The 18,505-nt window shown below is 37.4% G+C and overlaps 1 protein-coding gene across 1 annotated transcript in view; it reads left to right on the top strand.

The window, feature by feature from the left end:
- Positions 1-12,633, top strand: part of LOC125360792 (cholesterol 7-alpha-monooxygenase) — a 30,062-nt gene extending 17,429 nt beyond the window's left edge. Inside the window, exons 2-7 of the mRNA XM_048358899.1 lie at positions 4,187-4,289; positions 6,313-6,553; positions 7,347-7,933; positions 9,179-9,309; positions 10,580-10,755; positions 12,334-12,633. Of these exons, the coding sequence (XP_048214856.1) occupies positions 4,210-4,289; positions 6,313-6,553; positions 7,347-7,933; positions 9,179-9,309; positions 10,580-10,755; positions 12,334-12,633 (1,515 nt within the window). The 5' untranslated portion in view covers positions 4,187-4,209. The remainder of the gene's footprint in view (positions 1-4,186; positions 4,290-6,312; positions 6,554-7,346; positions 7,934-9,178; positions 9,310-10,579; positions 10,756-12,333) is intronic.
- The last annotated feature ends 5,872 nt before the right edge of the window (positions 12,634-18,505 follow it).

The raw sequence follows: 18,505 nt of genomic DNA, 5'->3' as shown, positions 1-18,505 counted from the left end.
TGGGTTTGGGTTTTATTTTTGTGCCAGTGCCAGGACTTGAGCAAGCAGGGCCTAGGCATGTCTCTTGGCTTTTTCACTCAAGGCTGGCCCTCTACCACTTGAGCCACGCGGCTACTTTTCCAGTTTGGCACTTTCTTAAAGGAGTGCCATAAATTACAAGAACTTTTTATTTCAGCCCATTTGATAATACTTGTGAAAATTGTTTAGTTATTCTTCTTGACCATGGATTTATAGTGTATGTCCTTCCCACACCCAATGGCCCTGCTCATCTCCAACTAGTTCTAGTTTTATAAGCCCACCTGAAAATGAATCTGTAAATAAGCTCAATTTTTAAAAAGCCAAAATAAAATTTCACAAAAATATTTATCTTAAAAAAAAAAGCACCATAATTAGATTCTGAGAGAAATCAATGTCCTGACACAAAGTGATTATCTTAAAGTATTCCATAAAGAATTTGTAGTCTCAGCTGGCAGCCAGGGGCTCGTGCCAGTAATACTAGATACTCAGGAGGCTCTTCAGCCTCCTGAGTTTGAGGTTTGAAGCCAGGAAGGAAAGTTCATGAGACTCTTATTTCCAACTAACCTCAAACACACACATACACAGAGAAACAGCCAGAAGTGAAACTGTGGGCCAAGTGGTAGAACACCAGCCTTGAGTAAAAAAAGCTAAGGGATAGCACTCAGGCCCCCAATTCAAGTCCAATATCAGTGTACACACATAAAAAAATTGTATACTCTGTTCTAGGAGACCAAAAATTATGAAATAACTATATGGAGTTATAGCCCAAAGTAGAAACAACTCAAATGTCCATCAATAGAGAATCGGTAAAAATAAGTTATAGGATATATACATATATACGTTAGAATTCTAAGTTCATGAACTTAATAATATGTACTTGTTTATTTAGTGTTTATTAAGTATTTATCTAGGGGAAAAGCCAAGGTTTGGCATTCAGCTTTTAAAAATACTATGTAAAAAACCTAAAGTCTTGAATATAGCCCTATCTATATATGAGTTGTAAACTGACTTAGTGTTGTTAAATCTAATGGCCACATTTTTGTCCTCTTGACCTCAGAGCAGTGTGTAACAGAATTAATCACTCATCATTATTCAAATCCATTCTTGTCCATGCATTCCATTCTTGCTTTTCTGTGCTGTCATATGCTGTGGATTTTTTTTTTCCAGGTTCCTTTTCATCCTTTGTTTTCTTTTCCCTTTCTGATTGGTCAGTCAGAACGCAATGTCCTGTGGCCTGGTGTTATATGTACTTATTGCTTTGCCTTTGCATTCTTCTAAAATAAGCTTATAAGGCCTTCTGGCTTTAAATACCACCCCATTGTTGACTTGAGATTTGTCTCTCTGATATTCTCCTTTCCCTTTACCTTCTGACGCTTGTACTTTATTTTAATGGGATGTTGTCACATGAATGTCTAATGGAACTCCTAGAATTCAAGTTCCAATAGTATTCTGATTAATGGTCTCCAAAATCTCTCTCTCCACTACCAAACATCTCTTCTTGCCCCTGTGTCTCTTCCTCTGTATGTGTGTGTGTGTGTGTGTGTGTGTGTGAGAGAGAGAGAGAGAGAGAGAGAGAGAGAGAGAGAGAGAGAGAGAGAGAGAGAGAGAGAGGAGAGAGATTTTATTGGGACTTGAACTCAGGATCTTGGCACTGTCCCTTAGCTATTTTGATCAAAATGGGTTCTCTACCATTTGAGCCACAGCTCTCCTTCCATGTTTTGGGTAATTTATTGGAGATAAGAATCTCATAGATTTTCTTGCCCAGGCTGGCTTTGAATTGTGAGCCTCAGATCTCAGGATCCTGAGTAGCTAGGGCTACCAGCACCTGGCTTCCTTCTGTCTTTTAACATAACCAACCATCTACAAAAATTTCCCAAGTATATTATACCTTCTTTCTGCTTGGTAGACATGTCAAGTTCATCCTTAACTCAGGACCTTGGTATTTTCCAGTCCTTTTCCTTGGAATGGGTGATCTCAATTTTTTAAATTGTCATTGAATTTATTTTGCAATTATTTCATGCTCATAAAAATCTGTATAATGGGGCTGGGAATATGGCCTAGTGGCAAAGAGCGCTTGCCTCGTATACATGAAGCCCTGGGTTCGATTCCCCAGCACCACATATATAGAAAAAGCTAGAAGTGGTGCTGTGGTTCAAGTGGTAGAGTGTTAGGCTTGAGCAAAAAGAAGCCAGGGACAGTGCTCAGGCCCTGAGTCCAAGGCCCAGGACTGGCAAAAAAACAAAAACAAACAAACAAACAAAAAAAAAACCTGTATAAGTCAAGTTAGGAAATGTTATAATTCCTTTAACAGGTATTACAGGTTTTAATTATTACATCTTATATAGCATAGGAGCCAAACAATGATACTCACTCTAAGTAGTTTTTAGCTTGGATATGTATTGTAATCACAATTTTTTCTATTAAATAACAGTAGTAGCATGAGGCAATTCCATAAACTGAATTCCAGTTTTGTGTACGTAGGGTTTCTATTGCTAGTTAATATTTTATCTACTTCTTAACAAAATCATTTTGAAATAGAACTATTCTCCAACCTTCCACTCTTAGAGGGTTAGGTGCTGGTTCTCTAATTCCTGAGTTGATATGTTCCAGTAAGAAGTATCATCAAGATCATCTGTGTTGATTTATATTCTGCTTATGTAACAGCAACCCTTCGGTAGTCATCTTTACAATAAAAACATGTTAATCTTAAAAAAAGAGAAAAAGAAAGTATCAGCTTGGTAGATTTTATCAGAATTGCAATAGATTTTTTAAACTTCTGGCTTTGCATATTTCAATTTTTTGATTCAGATGCAAAATGTCATCACCTGAGAAAGCCTTTCATCATACCTAAAAATGGGACTTCTACTTTTTGTTTTATTTTATTCTTACCGTGTTTTATCATTTGTCTCACCAACAGAATAAAGTCTCTTTGAGAGTAGAGGACCTGCCCATCTTGCTAACACTTGTAACCAGAATACTGAGACAAGTCATTGGAACATAATAAATGCTCAGTTAGTATTTATGTTCAATAGACGACTCGGGTGTAGCTCAGTGAGTGCTTGCCTAGAATCAGGATTGGGGCTCGATCCTCTGTTCTTCAAAAATGCTAAGTAAAATTTGGAAGTATATGTATCAAACAGGTTACAGTGATAGCCTCTGAGTGGGAATAGCATAAGTAAATTATAACCTGATATTCACTTAGCATGACATTGTTTGAAATAAAGTGTATTATGTTTCAGTTAGCATTATAGCCTGAAATGAAGTGTATTACTTTAGGCTGGGCACAGTGGCTCATGCTATAATCCCAACTACCAGGGAGGCAAAGGCAGGAAGATTAATGTCTGCAGATGTCCTCAGCAAAAACTCTAGACTTTATTTGCAAAATAAGAGCACAAAAGAGGCGCTGTAAGGGGACTGGGATTGTGTCTGAGCACCTACTTACCAAGCAAAACATCCAGAGCTCAAACTCCAAGACCTCAAGAGAAACCCCAAACTTTAATAATTAGGTAATAGACATTTAATTATAAGTATTGACTGGAATAGTTTGGATACTTGATGTGAGCTCTGTTTATCTAGAAGATGCACTTAAGTGGAATTGTTTCTTGCTTTATGATGTTACTTAAGTAACATATTAGGACCTATGTAAAATACACATGATTTTGCAAAAGCCCTGAAAAATTAGGCAAGACTCTGTTTTACCCCTTTTCACCCAGTTCTTTTTTCTTTGAATTTAAAATTTCTTTTTCAAAAGGCAAATCAAATCATTACCTGGATGAATAACTTATGGTTGTTTGTCTTTAAATTATATTTTACATCTTTATGATACATATTCATCACCAACAGGTTTACTTGTTCTTTTTATAGACATTCTACACTTGTAATACTAGCTGTTGTCTATGGTCTGAATGTTAAGTCGATACAGAGAACTTGAGCTTATCAAGTATTGCAGGTCTCTGATTGTTTTGGAAGCTCTTCTGATACTATGGACTTAGTTCAAGGCCAGTCAATACCACTTTTTCTTTTTTCTAGTATGATGACAAATGGTTAATTGTTTGCTTTGGTCACTAAGTTCAAGTTATTGGATCAGGGTCCTAAGTATATATAAAGTCTAGCCTTGACTTTCTCCAGGGACATCTTTGCTTTTCTAATCTTAGATTCTCCTCTTCAGGAGTTCTGCTCCGGATTTGCAAAATGATGACCATATCTTTGATCTGGGGGATTGTTATAGCAGTGTGCTACTCTTTATGGATTATTTTTGGAATAAGGAGAAGGTAAGGAATGTTTTCTTTTCCTCTATAATTGTCTTTCAGTTCATTTTTCTAATGCTTCTTTGCCTTTATTATTATATACAATAATTCTGGTCTTGGCTATTTACACACAGCAGTCTTTAACATTTTTTAGATTAAAATCTTAATTTAAATGTTAAAAGTAACAACATTTTAATTTAGCAAATACAAATTTTCCTTTGTAGTATTCACCTATGCCAATAGTATTGCATATGCTTTGTAAAAAATGTCTAAGCTCTGTGTTTATGTGTTTGTGTGTGTTGTGTGTGTGTGTGTGTGTGTGTGTGTGTGTGTGTGTATGTGTGCCTCTATGTAGAAGTCCAAACCAGGAAGGATCTACTTGGCAAGTGGAAATCTGCAAAGGAAATGTTTTCTATAACTGTGCTTGTTGCAATTAGCCCTTATACATTGACTCAGCCTAAACTTGGAAATAACCACAGAGCATGTATGTAGTTTTTTTAAAAACGTTTCTTATTAATAGTGATCAACCATGCTGATTGGGCATTTGAATATTTGAATGTAATACTCCTTTGACTTGTATCACTTGCCTGCAATATATTCAAGGAACACAATTTTCAAGGCATGGTTATTTAATCTCTGATTGCTTCACTGAGTACTTGAAAGAGGGCACTTAGATAATCTCTATTACATTAACCTCAAAACGAGAGAAGAGCTCCAGCACATCTTCAGCTATGCAGACTGAGTGTTGTCTACATTTTGAAAGGGTTTTTCTTTTTTTTATCTTTTTGAGGTATTTTACTCCAGGCCAATGGATTCAAGGCCACCCTAGACCATATAGCAAGACCCTGTCTCAAAAAAACAAAAAGTTGAGCTGGGAATATGGATTAGTGATAAGAGTGCTTGCCTAGCACGCATGAAGCCCTGGGTTCCATTCCTCAGTACCACATAAACTGAAAAGGCCAAAGTGATGCTGTGGCTCAAGTGGTAGAGTGCTAGCCTTGAACTGAAGAGTTCAGAGACAGTGCCCAGGCCCAGAGTTCAAGCCCCATGACCAACCAAAATAAATGAATAAATGAATGAATGAATGAATGAATTATTTAAGACATTATGAAAGAGCTGATAATATTGTTAATATTTATCATATCTAATCTCATTTCATAATAAGCCAATTTCTCAAAGGAGATTCCTCTTCTTGTCAAATGTTATTACAGAATAATATTTTCGTGTTGTTTTGTTTTCAGTGCTGGAATCAAATCTAATGTCTTGCAAATACTAGATAAAAGCAGTACCACTGAGCTATGTCCCTGGCACCCAGGACACTAATATCTTTAAACTGTGAAGGTTTTGAAAACTTCACATCTATAGTCCTTTCTGCTTTTTGTTTATCTCTATCTGCAAAGAAAAGATACAAATGAAACATTTCAGATACTAGAAAGATCATACTTAAAACAACTATATATGTCAGAAAGTAGTTTGTTCCTCCTTACCCAGGGAGGAAGAATGGTGCTGGTTTTGTTGATCCTTTTAGCCACATCACTGGGAATAGGACTTAGCACATAGTAGACACCAAGGAGTATGTATTGCATGCATGAGTAGGCAGAGGGATGGATGAATTGATGAACATAAAAAAGTGTAGGGCTGGATTTAGTAATCATTTTAAGCAAAATAATATTATATTATTAAATTAATAAAATCTATTATTTTTAAGAGAACAGGGTTTTATCAACAAAATAAGTATTTATGCTTGGCATGCCAATGTACTAGTATAATCACACCTACTCAGCAGGTGTAGGAAGTTGGGTCTGGAGCTCAAGGACAACCCAGGCAAAGATAGTGAGACTCTGTCTCAAAAACAGAATGAAAACCAAAAAATGAGCTCCAGTCTTACCCCTGGATCCAATCCCGTTACACATTTGCAACCCCCCCCCACACACACACATATTAGCACTCACAAAATGTAGAGTTGGGAAAATTGAAGGTAGTGGTGAACTTTTACAACAATCTAACTATGTAATTTCATGTATCTATTATACATTGTCTCTTACAGGAAGACAGGTGAACCACCTCTAGAAAATGGGTTGATCCCATACTTTGGCTGTGCGCTGAAATTTGGAGCCAATCCTCTTAATTTTCTCAGAGCAAATCAAAGGAAACATGGCCATGTTTTTACCTGCAAATTAATGGGAAAATATGTCCACTTCATCACAAATTCCTTGTCATACCACAAGGTGTTGTGCCATGGGAAATATTTTGATTGGAAAAAATTTCACTACACTACTTCTGCAAAGGTAATGGATTTTATATTTATACAGAATTCCATTTGTCTTAACTCTATCAGTGTGTTTAATAATTTGGATATTCTTAGACAGTAGGGTAGGGATGTTGAAGAGAGTTAACTTATTGCTCAGATTCTTAGATAAGTAATAAATAAAATCAGATATCTGAAGTGCAAATATAATAAAAATTCAAAGTAGGGACTGGACACCAGTGGCTCAGAAGGCTGTAATCCTAGCTACTCAGAAGGTTGAGATCTGAGGATCACGGTTCAAAACCATTCTGGTCAGAATAATCCATGAGGCACTTATCTCAATTTACCAGCTAAAAGGCAAACATGTATCTACGTATGGTTCAAGTGGAAGAGCAACAGCCAGCCTTGTGGGAATAAAGCCAAGTGAGAACCCAAGGCCCTGAGTTCAAGCTCCAGTACTAGCACATCTCTCTCTCTCTCTCTCTCTCTCTCTCTCTCTCTCTCTCTCTCTCTCTCTCTCTCACACACACACACACACACACACACACGGAAAACTGATTAAAGACATTACTGATTAGTTTCAAATTCATGCATTAGAATAAGTTAATAAGAAAGATATGACCAGAGTAGTCCTGGCAGCTTTAATGAAGAGCTAAGATTTCAATTTGCCCTTATAGCAGGGATATGATTTGGGGCATCTCTTTGTGAAGTGCTATGATATTATGTGTGGGAAGGCCATGGAGAGAATTTTGAAAGGATCCACCTTACTTTTAAGTTGTTTACTAGAACTAGGTCAGGTTCAATTGTTTTTCCTGCTCTTTCTTTGCTCTCAGGCATTTGGACATAGAAGCATTGACCCAAATGATGGTAATACCACTGAGAACATCAATGACACTTTCATCAAAACCCTGCAGGGTGATGCGTTGATTGGTCTCTCTGAAGCCATGATGGAAAACCTCCAACTTGTCCTGAGACCTCCAGTCTTTCCTGAATCCAAGAGTCCTGCCTGGGTGACAGAAGGCATGTATGCCTTCTGCTACCGAGTGATGTTTGAAGCTGGGTACTTAACTCTCTTTGGCAGAGATCTTACAAGGACAGACGCACAAAGAGCCCAGATCCTGAAAGATCTTGACAACTTCAAGGAATTTGACAAAGTCTTTCCAGCCTTGGTGGCAGGCCTCCCCATTCATGTGTTCAAGACAGCGCACCAAGCCCGAGAAAAGCTGGCTGAGGACTTGAAGCATGAGACCCTCCGAACCAGGGACTATGTGTCCGAGTTGATCCGGCTGCGCATGTTTCTCAATGACACGTTGACCACCTTCGATGACATGGAGAAGGCCAAGACCCATCTCGCTGTCCTCTGGGCCTCACAGGCAAACACCATTCCTGCGACATTCTGGAGCTTGTTTCATATGATTAGGTGACTACACACTTCTATTTGTTTCCCCATTCGGGAAGACAGCACAAGTTTAACGATTGCAACTGAAGAAAAAAAGCAAAACAATCGGTGTCATACTATCAATATAATACTAAGCCTAGGAAAATGTAAGCAGAGTTTTATAAAACCTTGGCAGTCATAGAGAAAGAGCGCCCTGAAGCCACAGAGCTTAAATAAGCTGGTGATGGGTGAATTCAGGTCACTTGGCCCAGCGCTCTTGCTCTTAACTCCATAATGTTCCTCTCAAAGCCAGTTTAAGTTCATAACTGGTCTTCATAATCACAAAAATATACATAAGTGATTGCTGACTGAAAGACTACCATTAATGAAGTGGCCACACATTTATGAGCATTCATGGCTTGCTTCTTTCTCCAGTAGTAAGTGATGGCTTAGTGTTGGTTGGATTGGAATAAATTCATATTATTTATAGTAAGGCTGAAATATTGATTTAAAATTATATAGGTAATTTTAGCCATAGTTTGTGATAGTCACCAAATATTTTTCAGCCAGGTATTTCAGGGACTCAATTCATTTTATTTATTTATTTATTTATTTATTTATTTATTTATTTATTTATTTGCCAGTCCTGGGCCTTGGACTCAGGGTCTGAGCACTGTCCCTGGCTTCTTTTTGCTCAAGGCTAGCACTCTGCCACTTGAGCCACAGCGCCACTTCTGGCCGCTTTTTTTTTCTATATATGTCATGCTGGGGAATTGAACCCAGGGCTTCATGTATACAAGTCAAGCACTCTTGCCACTAGGCCCTATTCCCAGCCCCTCAATTCATTTTAATTCGATGGTACAGATTCCTAAGCATAACATCCATAGATGAAGCACTCTTCATTTCACAGTTCAAAAATACAGAGAAGTTATTCCACATGAAATTGTGGCATGAACTTTTAAAGTAAATTTCAATTTGGAATTCAGCTAGTCTTCTGTAGTAGTTAACTCAGATGCAGTGTTCTTTCTAAAATATTGTATGTATGACTTATTTGATTTATTACTTCATTTATTTATTGATGTCTGGTCCATATTGCTCCTCTAATTCCCTTTCTTGCCAATTGTCAAAGATAGAAACACATGAATAAGGTACAAGTAGACATGTCTCTTTCTCACCTTTTCTCATAGTTTGGCTCCTTCATTAAAAGAAGAGGGGAATGGTTATGTGCTTGCAGGTCACTAAGTATAGATACATTATTTTCTATGTCTTCTCTTTTAACTTTTAAAGGAGTCCGGAAGCCATGAAAGCAGCTACAGAGGAAGTGAATGGAGCATTGGCGAATGCTGGGCAAACACTCAGCTATGAAGGCAACCTGATTTCTTTAAATCAAATACAACTGAACGACCTGCCAGTTCTAGGTGTGCTTCTATGCTTCCTTCCATTCACCGTGGCATGCTGGTAACAAGGACAGTCAGCAAACTTTATGCACTTCCTGAGGTCTAGACATTGTGCAAAGTACTTCAGACGATCTGGCTCTCTTAATTTAGCAACAATCCTATACTGAATGGATATTTCTATTTTTACATACTAAAGCAAAGAAATGGACACCTAGACATAAAGCTCAGGGACCAAATGGCAGAACCAGTGGCATCAATAATTTGAGGCCCTAGCTAGTCTAAGATCTCGACCACAGCCCTGTACTCTCCTTGTTATTCTTCTTGTCACTAATCTTATGGTTAAAGGAACTGTGACATACAAAAGGCAAAGTACCATCGAGAGAGGATAGAGGCTGGAAGGCCAGCTCTTCTCATAAGACTTCTGTAGTCATTTGTCCTCAGGTAGCTCATTTTGTCCCTTGATCCCTTTACTTGGTTGTGTGGTGTTATCACACAACATCAAATAGTGTATGGATATAAATGGGCTCATATAATAACTGAAGACACATCTGAAACATATAGAAACAAATTTATTTATTATTGTTATTATTATCTTTAGGTACTTGTACAAAAGAATTGGCACTCAAGAGAAACACATTTCTATATAAAAGTGTTATCCATTTATTTTTAATTTAAAAGTGGTAAACTTGAATAATTCATATAAAAACCAGTCACTATTTTTTCTAATTAGCTGTTTAGTGCCATCATATATAAATAAAATTTATTTTTATAAAATAATGGATGTCTAGTTCCACTGATGAACAGAAAGACTGTATCACTATCTAGAATTAATGATATTAATTCAGGTGATATTCTAAGCTGTCATTTAAGCTATTACCTCAGATAACAAATTAAAATTGTATTAGACACAATGTAATCACTGATAACAGCATAGTGGTAACAAACAAAAGGGAAGTTTTTGGTCTTGTTTTTACACAATCATAGATTGTTAACATCCAAAGACACGTTTATATCAGTAGTGACAGTATATTTTTATGTGTGTGCTGGTGCCGGAGCTTCCTTGAACTTTTACTTGCTTTTGTTGCTCAAGGCTGGTGCTCGAACACTTGATCCAAATCTCCATTTCCAAAAAGTTAGGCAAGGTTTTCTCTCATTTTCTGTTCATCTTTGCATTATAGGTTGACAGAAATATTTTAGTCTGTATTATGTGACCAGAAAATACTTATATTATTTTTCTCTTTCTTTTCTTCCTTTCTCCCCTCTTCTTTCTCTTTTCCTTAAAAATATTCAGATAGTATCATCAAGGAGGCTCTGAGACTTTCCAGTGCCTCTCTAAACATCCGGACAGCTAAGGAGGACTTTACTCTGCACCTTGAAGAAGGCTCCTACAACATTAGGAAAGACGACATCATAGCCCTCTATCCACAGTTAATGCATTTAGATCCAGAGATCTACCCAGACCCTCTGGTAAGTGACTGCTCATCACAGTTCAGTGTCCAGGAGAGATCTACACAGATTTAAGATCAAAGGGCATTTACATTTGCAGGACAAATTTGAGTATTGTAGCCATAGGGAATGTCCCTTTAATGATATCAAATATTTATGTATTTTGCTTCTCAAACTTAAGATAATGGCATGAACGTTTAATTTTTATCCCTACTATCTGCCATTCCATGATCTCAGATTTTATTTGCAGTCATGATAATGAAGATGGCTCCTTTCTTTTCCCTTAAAAAGCATGTAATCCAAATTCATTGAATTGGACGTCCATGTATTGATTCTTCTAGGTTCGGATTCGAATCCTTCTCACTAGTTCTGCCTGATGGAGGAACGAGACAGGATAAGGAGCTGCCATAAACTTTTCTCAGCCCATCAGTTCTTGTTAAGCTCTTGTTCCTTATTACCCTGTGGTCCAGTGTAGGCTATTTTGGAAGTGACTAATGCAGTGGATTAATGCCTGAGCAGATAAAACATCTGTTATGGGCTGGGGATATAGCCTAGCGGCAAGAGTGCCTGCCTCGGATACAGGAGGCCCTAGGTTCGATTCCCCAGCACCACATATACGGAAAAACGGCCAGAAGCGGCGCTGCGGCTCAAGTGGCAGAGTGCTAGCCTTGAGCGTGAAGAAGCCAGGGACAGTGCTCAGGCCCTGAGTCCAAGGCCCAGGACTGGCAAAAAAAAAAAAAAAAAAAAAAAAACATCTGTTAGACTCCATCTCTAAAAAAATTAACCAGCCAAAAGCCAGGCTCAAGGCATGGCTCAAGTGGTAGAGTACCAGCCAAATAAGCTTAGCCAAGCAAGCATGAGCCCTGAGTTCAATAATTGGAACTGACAGTTAACAAAAGAATGTATCTACTATTTTTTTAAATCAATGCAATAGTGATACTCACAAGAAAATATATTGGAAATTAACTGTACAACTCGGGGGAGCAGAATGGGGGTGGGGGAAGGTGGGAGAAAAATTAGGGAGGGGGTAATGAGTATGACAAGTACTTACTACCTTACATATGTAACTGTAACCCCTCTGTATACTATCTTCACAATAAAATTAAATTAGAAAAAGAAAAAGAAAATTACGAAACCAGATGCTCATGGCTCGTGCCTGTAATCCTAGCTACTCAAGTGGTTGAGACCTGAGGATTGCGGATTGAAGTCAGCCTGGGCAGGAAAGTCCCTGAGACTCCTATCTCCAATAAACTACTCAGAAAAAGCCAGAAGTGTTGCTGAGCCTCACGTTGTAGAGTGCTAGTCTTGAGCATAGAGAAGGTCAGAGATAGAGCCCAGGTCCTGAGTTCAAGCCCTAGGACTGGCCCCCCCCCCCAAAAAAAAGAAAAGTATTGGGAGAGAGGGAGGGAAGGAATAATACTGTACAAAAGGACAGGTACTCACTACCTGACTTACATAACTGTAATCCCTCTCTATATCACCTTTATAATAACAATAAAGTAAATTTTTTAAAAAGTAAATGACTCTGGAATTTCCAGGGCAAATAAAAAGAGAATTCAAATGGCTTTAAGGCTTGCTTTCTTTGTATTTTCACTGCAGACTTTTAAATATGATCGATACCTCGATGAAAACAGAAAGCCAAAGACCACCTTCTACAGCAATGGAGTCAAGTTAAAGTATTACTACATGCCCTTTGGATCCGGAGCTATGATATGTCCAGGAAGATTGTTTGCTGTCCAAGAAATCAAGCAATTTTTGATTCTGATGCTTTCATATTTTGAGTTGGAGCTTGTGGAGAGCCCTGACAAATGTCCCCTTTTAGACCAGTCCCGTGCAGGCTTGGGCATTTTACCACCATTAAAAGATGCTGAATTTAAATACAAACTCAAACAATTGTGAAGATGTGCTTAGAAGCAAAGGATAGTAGACAACAATACATTGCTACCCCAAGCGCTATTTTTAACTAGTCCCTTGAGACAAATGCAATTAGTGGTCATAGGAATGGTTTGGCAAGCCAAATTCTGCTCACTAACATTTCTAACATTTCAATGACTGTTTCCAGTGGCTATCCCAGATTAACTTAGTGAGAAGAACTAGTTTCTATCAACACAATAATTAGTTCTCACTTACATAGGTCCATAAGTATTTATATCTAGGAATTGGACTTACTTTTAGAGGAAAATGCCTTTATTCTATTTCTCAAAATGAAGATCTTCCAACTGGCAGACTTTTTTTCCTAAGGAAATTGCTTTATTTCTATAACAATCACTCAACAATTACAGGAAAGATTCAAATTCACGTTTTAGTGAAACAACATTTTCCTTGGTGTGGATATATACTATAAAAACATTTTACAAGATTTTGATAGAAAGGAAATATTTTTGGCTTTTTTCTCTATATCCAGTATTCTTGGCTTTAAAAATTACTAACAGTACATAAAGTTTTGATTGTAGTAATTCTATAGATACATATAGTATACTTTGAACAAGTTCACCCCCTTATATTGCCGTTCTCTTCCATTGCTCCCCTTCTTTTTCAAAGTCTTTAGTAGTTTCCATCATGCTATCTTTATCTATTTATGTACTTATCTATGCATCTACTATCAACTATCTATTTATTCATGCACACATGCATACATGTGTATATATGCTTCTATCCTACCTGCCCCTAATTTCCCTTTCCCCGCCCCATTCCTACGAATGCTCCTCTAGTCAGGGCTTCCAAAACCATGATCTTATGGATCTAAAAACACAGAAGGTCATTTTGATAATTTTTCCTTTGTATTTTAATTTGTTGTTGCAGAACAGTGTGTATGTCCAGTTTTAGCTATTTTATATGTATCTTTATTTGGTTACATATAAGTGAGAAGAGCTTGTTCAGAGATTAAAAAAAAAAACACCTGTTCTGTCATTGCTATAGTTACTCAATATATATAGTTACTCAATATATGTTAGTGAAAATAATGTAGCTCTTTTGTGATTCATATTAATGTTAGAACTAGATGAAAATGAATATTTAAAAGCTTTAGTTATTAAACATGCAGGGTTCCTTAAGTGCAGCTTGAGTTTAGGCATTACCAAAATATATTTTATCTCAATGATGTGTAGTAAAGGAAAAATAATTTAAGGCTATATGTGAGTGTTTAAATCATGTGTACCGAAATGCTTTAGTACTTTAAGTATTAGAGTTATCCACAATGGTATCACATTGATATTTCTGTATGTATTTATATGTAAATTATATTTATGTTTTTCTTGTATTGTTAACATTATTGTAAAATTTACTAATTAAAATATGTTAATCTTTCAAAAATAAAAGTATTAATATATGTGCTATAAAGTTTGTAATGTTTATAATCTTTAAAAACCACTACTGATGAGATACAGGGGGTAATCAAGAACCTCCCAACAAAGAAAAGCTCAGGCCCAGATGGACTCACCAATGAATTCTACAAAACCTTTAGTGAGGAGCTAATTCCAATACTCCTCAAACTCTTCTGCGAAATAGAAACAGAGGGAGAAATCCCAAACTCATTCTATGAAGCTAATATACTCATTCCCAAACCAGGCAAAGACCCAACAAAAAAAGAGAACTACAGACCAATATCACTAATAAACACAGATGCAAAGCTCCTCAATAAAATATTAGCTAACAGGATCCAGAAACTGATCAAGAAAATTATACATCATGACCAAGTAGGCTTCATCCCACAGTCACAAGGATGGTTCAACATCCGTAAATCAATCAATGTAATTCACCACATAAACAGAACTAAAATCAAGAATCACATTGTTATCTCAGTTGATGCCCAAAAAGCCTTTGACAAAATACAACATCCATACTTATTAAAAGCTCTGGAGAGAACAGGAATAGATGGAACATTCCTCAAAACAATAAAAGCCATATACAACAGACCAACTGCTAACATCATATTAGAAAAACATCATATTAGAGAAACTTAAATCATTCCCCCTAAACTCAGGAACAAGACAAGGATGCCCACTCTCCCCACTTCTTTTCAACATAGTGCTAGAATCCTTAGCCATAGCAATAAGGCAAGAGGAGGACATCAAAGGGATCAACATCGGCAAGGAAGAAATCAAGTTATCCCTATTTGCAGACGACATGATCTTATATATGAAGGACCCAAAAAACTCAGTCCCCAAACTCCTACACCTAATAAACCATTTTGGCAAAGTAGCAGGATACAAAATCAATCCACAAAAGTCAGCAGCTTTTCTGTACACCAGCAAAGTACAAGCAGAAAAGGAAATTATGGAAACAATTCCATTTACAGTAGCCAAAAAAAGAATAAAGCACCTAGGGATCAACCTAACCAAGGACGTGACGGACCTATTTAATGAGAACTATAAAAATCTAATAAGGGAAATAAAAGAAAACACAAGGAGATGGAAAGATATCCTATGCTCATGGGTAGGCAGAATCGATATTGTGAAAATGGCCATATTGCCCAAATTGTTATACAAATTCAATGCAATCCCTATCAAAATCCCAGTCAAATTCTTCACTGAAATAGAGAAAGCAATCCATAAATTCATATGGAATAGCAAAAGACCTAGAATAGCCAAAGCAATTCTAGGCAACAAAAAAAAAACAGTGCAGGAGGTATCACAATACCAGACTTCAAGCTCTACTATAGGGCCATCATAAAAAAAACAGCCTGGTATTGGTTTATAAAAACAGACCGGAAGACCAATGGATTAGAATTGAAGATCCAGAAATAAAACCGCACTCTTACAGTCAGCTGATATTCAACAAAGGAGCTAAAGACATACAATGGAATAAACATAGCCACTTCAACTACTGGTGCTGGGAGAACTGGGCAGCCATATGCAGAAAACTCAAAGTAGACCCAAGCCTATCACCATGCACCAAGATGAACTCAAATGGATCAAGGACCTCAATATCAGACCTGAATCCTTGAAACTACTGAAGGACAGAGTAGGAAAGATGCTAGAACTTATAGGCACAGGAAGGAACTTCCTGAATATAGTCCCAGGGGTACAACAAATAGGGGAGAGACTCGACAAATGGGACTACTACAAATTAAAAAGTTTCTGCACAGCTAAAGACATAGCCACCAAACTAGAAAGACAACCAACCATATGGGAAAGGATCTTTACCAGCACAGCAACAGACAAAGGCCTAATATCTGTCATCTACAGAGAACTCAAAAAACTAAGCCCCTCCAAGCCCAATAAACCAATTAGGAAATGGGCAAAGGAGCTAAAGAGAGACTTCACAACAGAAGAAATAAAAATGGCAAAGAAACATATGAGGAAATGTTCAACATCCCTGGTAGTAAAGGAAATGCAAATAAAAACAACCCTGAGATACCACCTCACCCCAGTTAGAATGGCCTATACTCTGAACTCAGGCAACAGCAAATGCTGGAGGGGGTGCGGGGAAAGAGGAACCCTTCTCCATTGTTGGTGGGAGTGCAAATTAGTACAACCACTTTGGAGAACAGTATGGAGATTTCTCAAAAAGCTCAATATAGACCTACCCTATGATCTAGCCATACCACTCCTAGGCATCTATCCTAAACAGCAAACCCCAAGATATCAAAAAGACATTTGTACTTCCATGTTTATCGCTGCACAATTCACAATAGCCAAAATATGGAAACAACCCAGATGCCCCTCCACAGATGAATGGATCCAAAAAATATGGTACCTATACACAATGGAATACTACATAGTGATTAGGAATGGTGAAATATTGTTATTCACAGGGAAATGGTCAGAACTCGAACAAATAATGTTGAGTGAGACAAGCCTAGAACACAGAAAACAAAGGGGCATGATCTCCCTGATATATGACTGTTAAGATATATGATGGAGAGACAGTAGAGACCTGGTCTGTGAAACCAAAAACTGTTTTTTTTTTTGTTGTTGTTGTTTTTGTTTTTGCCAGTCCTGGGCTTGGACTCAGGGCCTGAGCACTGTCCCTGGCTTCTTTTTTTTTGCTCACTCTGCCACTTGAGCCACAGCGCCACTTCTGGCCTTTTCTATGTATGTGGTGCTGAGGAATCCAACCCAGGGCTTCATGTATACAAGGCAAGCACTCTTGCCACTAGGCCTTCTTCCCAGCTCCCCCAAAACTGTTTGTCAAATGGTATTTCCCACAGGATTGGGGCAGGGACCCAACAGTATGTAAAAACAAGCAACTACTCAACATATAAAGGTCAAAAATTGACCTCTCAGTGGAATACAATAGCTCAAAAACTATGTATGTACTTTCATATAAGTCTACTGTTGACATATTGTCTAATGTCGACATTACATTTAAAGCCCTAGGCGAATTTTCTTGGGTGTAGACCACGTGGCTACTGTGTATGTTCTTGGTACATTGTGTATTGTATATATGTCTACCTGACCTAGGGAAGGGAAAGAAAAACAGGGTGTAAGATATCACAAGAAATGTACACACTGCCCTACTATGTAACTGTACCCTTTTTGCACAATACCTTGTCAAAAAATTTGTGTTTAATTAATAAATAAGTTACAAACAAAAACATGAAAAGATCTAAAATAGACTTATTAGTGGATCACAATAGCTCAACAGCTATGTATATATGATCATATAAGACAAGGATAAACAAAGTCTATTGTTGATCTTATATTTAAAGTTCTAGGTGAATTTCCTTTGGCGTATGCCACATGGCAACTGTATATGGTTTTGGTACACTGGCTATTGTATATATGCCTACCTGATCTAGGGAAGGGGAAGAAAAATGAGGGTGTAAGATATCACAAGATATGTACTCACTGCCTTATTATGTAACTGTGCCTCTTTTGCACAACACCTTGTCAACAAAATTTAATTAATAAAAAAAGAAAAAAAAACAGTGAGACAAAGGAGAGTATTCATAGAAGTGGATCACAAAGGCTCAATAACTATGTGCATCTGAAAATCATATTTTTGAAATGAATGTCAAGAAATGGAAACGAGACTTTTGTTGTTTTTGAAATTTTTGTCGTCACTTCCTTTTGTCTTGTTTGTTCGTTTATTTGTCTTTGGAAGGGTGAGGGGGCACAGAAAAGGTAGGACAAAGGGTGAACAAATGCAGCCATGGTACTCAGAAGACACTGTTGAAGGTAGACTATACAACTTGTGGATGGGGTGGGAGGGAAAAAGTGGGAGAGAGAGGGGGAAGGGGTAACATGATTCAAACAGAAGTGTGTGCATTATCTGACTTATGTAACTATAATATCTCTGTACATCACTTCTATAATAACAATAAAAGATACTTTCAGAAAGTTTAAAAAATCACTGCTGATAAACTACAACAATATTATTCAGGATTCATTCAAAATATTTATATTTCAAACATTTCAAAAATAAAGTAATCAACTCATAAATTGTATATAGACTGCACAATTTTATTTGCTTATTTTTGTGATATTGGGGATCAGAACCTTGTGCAAGCGCTCAACCACTGAGTTCTATCCACAGCTTTCATCAGAAGTGAGTGTCTGTGTGTGTGTGTGTGTGTGTGTGTGTGTGTGTGTGTGTCCTGGGGCTTGAACTCAGTACCTGAGTGCTGTCCCTGAGCTTCTTTTTGCTCAAGGTTACTACTTGAGCCATCATCTCCATTTGTGGCTTTTTTAGTAGTTTATTGGAGGTATGAGTCTCGTGTACTATCCTACCCAAGCTGGATTCCAACTGTGATCCTCAGATCTTAGCCTCCCGAGGACGGGGTTATAGGCATGAGCTACAGGCATCTGGCTATTAGAAGTTTTAAAAT

The sequence above is a fragment of the Perognathus longimembris genome, chromosome 12, assembly GCF_023159225.1.
Source record: "Perognathus longimembris pacificus isolate PPM17 chromosome 12, ASM2315922v1, whole genome shotgun sequence".
NCBI lineage: Eukaryota > Metazoa > Chordata > Mammalia > Rodentia > Heteromyidae > Perognathus > Perognathus longimembris.
Note: the sequence above shows the minus strand (reverse complement) of the source record. Positions and strands in the feature narration are given on the sequence as shown.